Here is a 1864-nt window from a genome sequence, read left to right on the forward strand (position 1 = left end):
CCAAAGACCCCCAAAAGTGCCCCCAAATGTCCCCACCTGGTTGGTGATGTCGTAGACCACGATGGCAGCCTGGGCCCCTCTGTAGTACATGGGGGCCAGGCTGTGGTAGCGCTCCTGCCCCGCCGTGTCCCAGATCTCAAACTTCACCGTGGTGTCGTCCAGGCACACGGACTGGGTGAGGAACGCGGCTGTGGGGTGAGAATGGGGTCAGAGAAACCTCAAATCCATCCCAAATCCACCCCAAATCCACCAAGGGACAGGGATTGGGTGAGGAACACAGCTGTGGGGGCAGAAAACCCCCAAATCCATCCCAAATTCACCCTAAACACATCCCAAATATGCCCAGGGAAAGGGACTGGGTGGGGAACGCAGCTGTGGGGTGAAAATGGGGTCAGAGAAACCGCAAATCCGTCTCAAATCCACCCCAAATCCATCCCAAATCCCACCCCAAATCCCCTCCCAATCTCCACAGGAATCCCAAATTTCCCCCAAACCGTTTTGGGGAGTACTCACCACACCCCAAATCCCCCCCAAACCCTGTGGGAACCCCAAATTTCCCCCAAAGCCTTTTGGGTGTGCTCACCACACCCCAAATCCCACCCCAGATTTCCCCCAAACCCTTTGGGGCTGCGTTCACCACACCCCAAACCCCACCCCAGATTTCCCCCAAATCCTTTTGGGTGCACTCACCACATCCCAAATCCCCCCCCAAACCCTGTGGGAACGCCAGATTTCCCCCAAATCCTTTGGGGTGCTCACCACACCCCAAATTCCCCTCCACATTTCCCCCAAATCCTTTTGGGTGCACTCACCACACCCCAAATCACCCCCAAACCCTGTGGGAACCCCAAATTTCCCCCAAACCCTTTGGGGTGCACTCACCACACCCCAAATCCCACCCCAAATTTCCCCCAAATCCTTTTGGGTGCACTCACCACACCTCAAATCCCACCCCAGATTTCCCCCAAACCCTTTGGGGTGCACTCACCACATCCCAAATCCCACCCAAACCCTGTGGGAACTCCAAATTTCCCCCAAACCCTTTGGGGTACACTCACCACACCCCAAATCCCACCCAAACCCTGTGGGAACCCCAAATTTCCCCCAAATCCTTTTGGGGTGCACTCACCACACCCCAAATCCCACCCCACATTTCCCCCAAATCCTTTTGGGTGCACTCACCACACCCCAAATCCCATCCCAAACCCTGTGGGAACGCCAGATTTCCCCCAAATCCTTTGGGGTGTACTCATCACACCCCAAATCCCACCCAAACCCTGTGGGAACCCCAAATTTCCCCCAAAGCCTTAGGGGTGCACTCACCACACCCCAAATCCCATCCCAGATTTCCCCCAAAGCCTTTTGGGTGCACTCACCACACCCCAAATCCCACCCCACATTTCCCCCAAATCCTTTTGGGCGCACTCACCACACCCCAAATCCCATGCCAAATTTCCCCCAAATCCTTTTGGGTGTGCTCACCACACCCCAAATCCCACCCCAGATTTCCCCCAAATCCTTTTGGGTGCACTCACCACACCTCAAATCCCACCCCAGATTTTCCCCAAATCCTTTTGGGTGCGCTCACCGCACCCCAAATCCCCCCCAAAACCCTGTGGGAACCCCAAATTTCCCCCAAACCCTTTGGGGCGCTCACCGCCGATGGTGCTCTCCTGGTACTCGTGGAACTGGCCCTTGACGAAGCGCAGCACCAGGCTGGATTTGCCCACGGCCGATTCTCCCAGCAGCACCAGTTTGAACTGGCAGATTTTACTGGGCTGGGAGTGCCCGTTGGGCCGCTGGGCCCCGCGGCTCGCCATGGCCACGGCGGGACGGCTGCGATCGGGATGGCCTGTGGGGAAAC

The 1864-nt window shown here is 57.0% G+C and overlaps 1 protein-coding gene across 1 annotated transcript in view; it reads right to left on the reverse strand.

The window, feature by feature from the left end:
* The window catches only part of LOC130586890 (ras-related protein Rab-5B-like), an 8072-nt gene that overhangs the window by 2829 nt on the left and 3379 nt on the right, over positions 1–1864 (reverse strand). Inside the window, exons 2-3 of the mRNA XM_057387808.1 lie at positions 1658–1852; positions 5–188 (exon numbers count right to left, since the gene is read on the reverse strand). Of these exons, the coding sequence (XP_057243791.1) occupies positions 5–188; positions 1658–1820 (347 nt within the window). The 5' untranslated portion in view covers positions 1821–1852. The remainder of the gene's footprint in view (positions 1–4; positions 189–1657; positions 1853–1864) is intronic.

The sequence above is a fragment of the Malurus melanocephalus genome, unplaced genomic scaffold, assembly GCF_030028575.1.
Source record: "Malurus melanocephalus ecotype Western Australia unplaced genomic scaffold, MMel_1.1 scaffold_1383, whole genome shotgun sequence".
Taxonomy (NCBI): Eukaryota; Metazoa; Chordata; class Aves; order Passeriformes; family Maluridae; genus Malurus; species Malurus melanocephalus.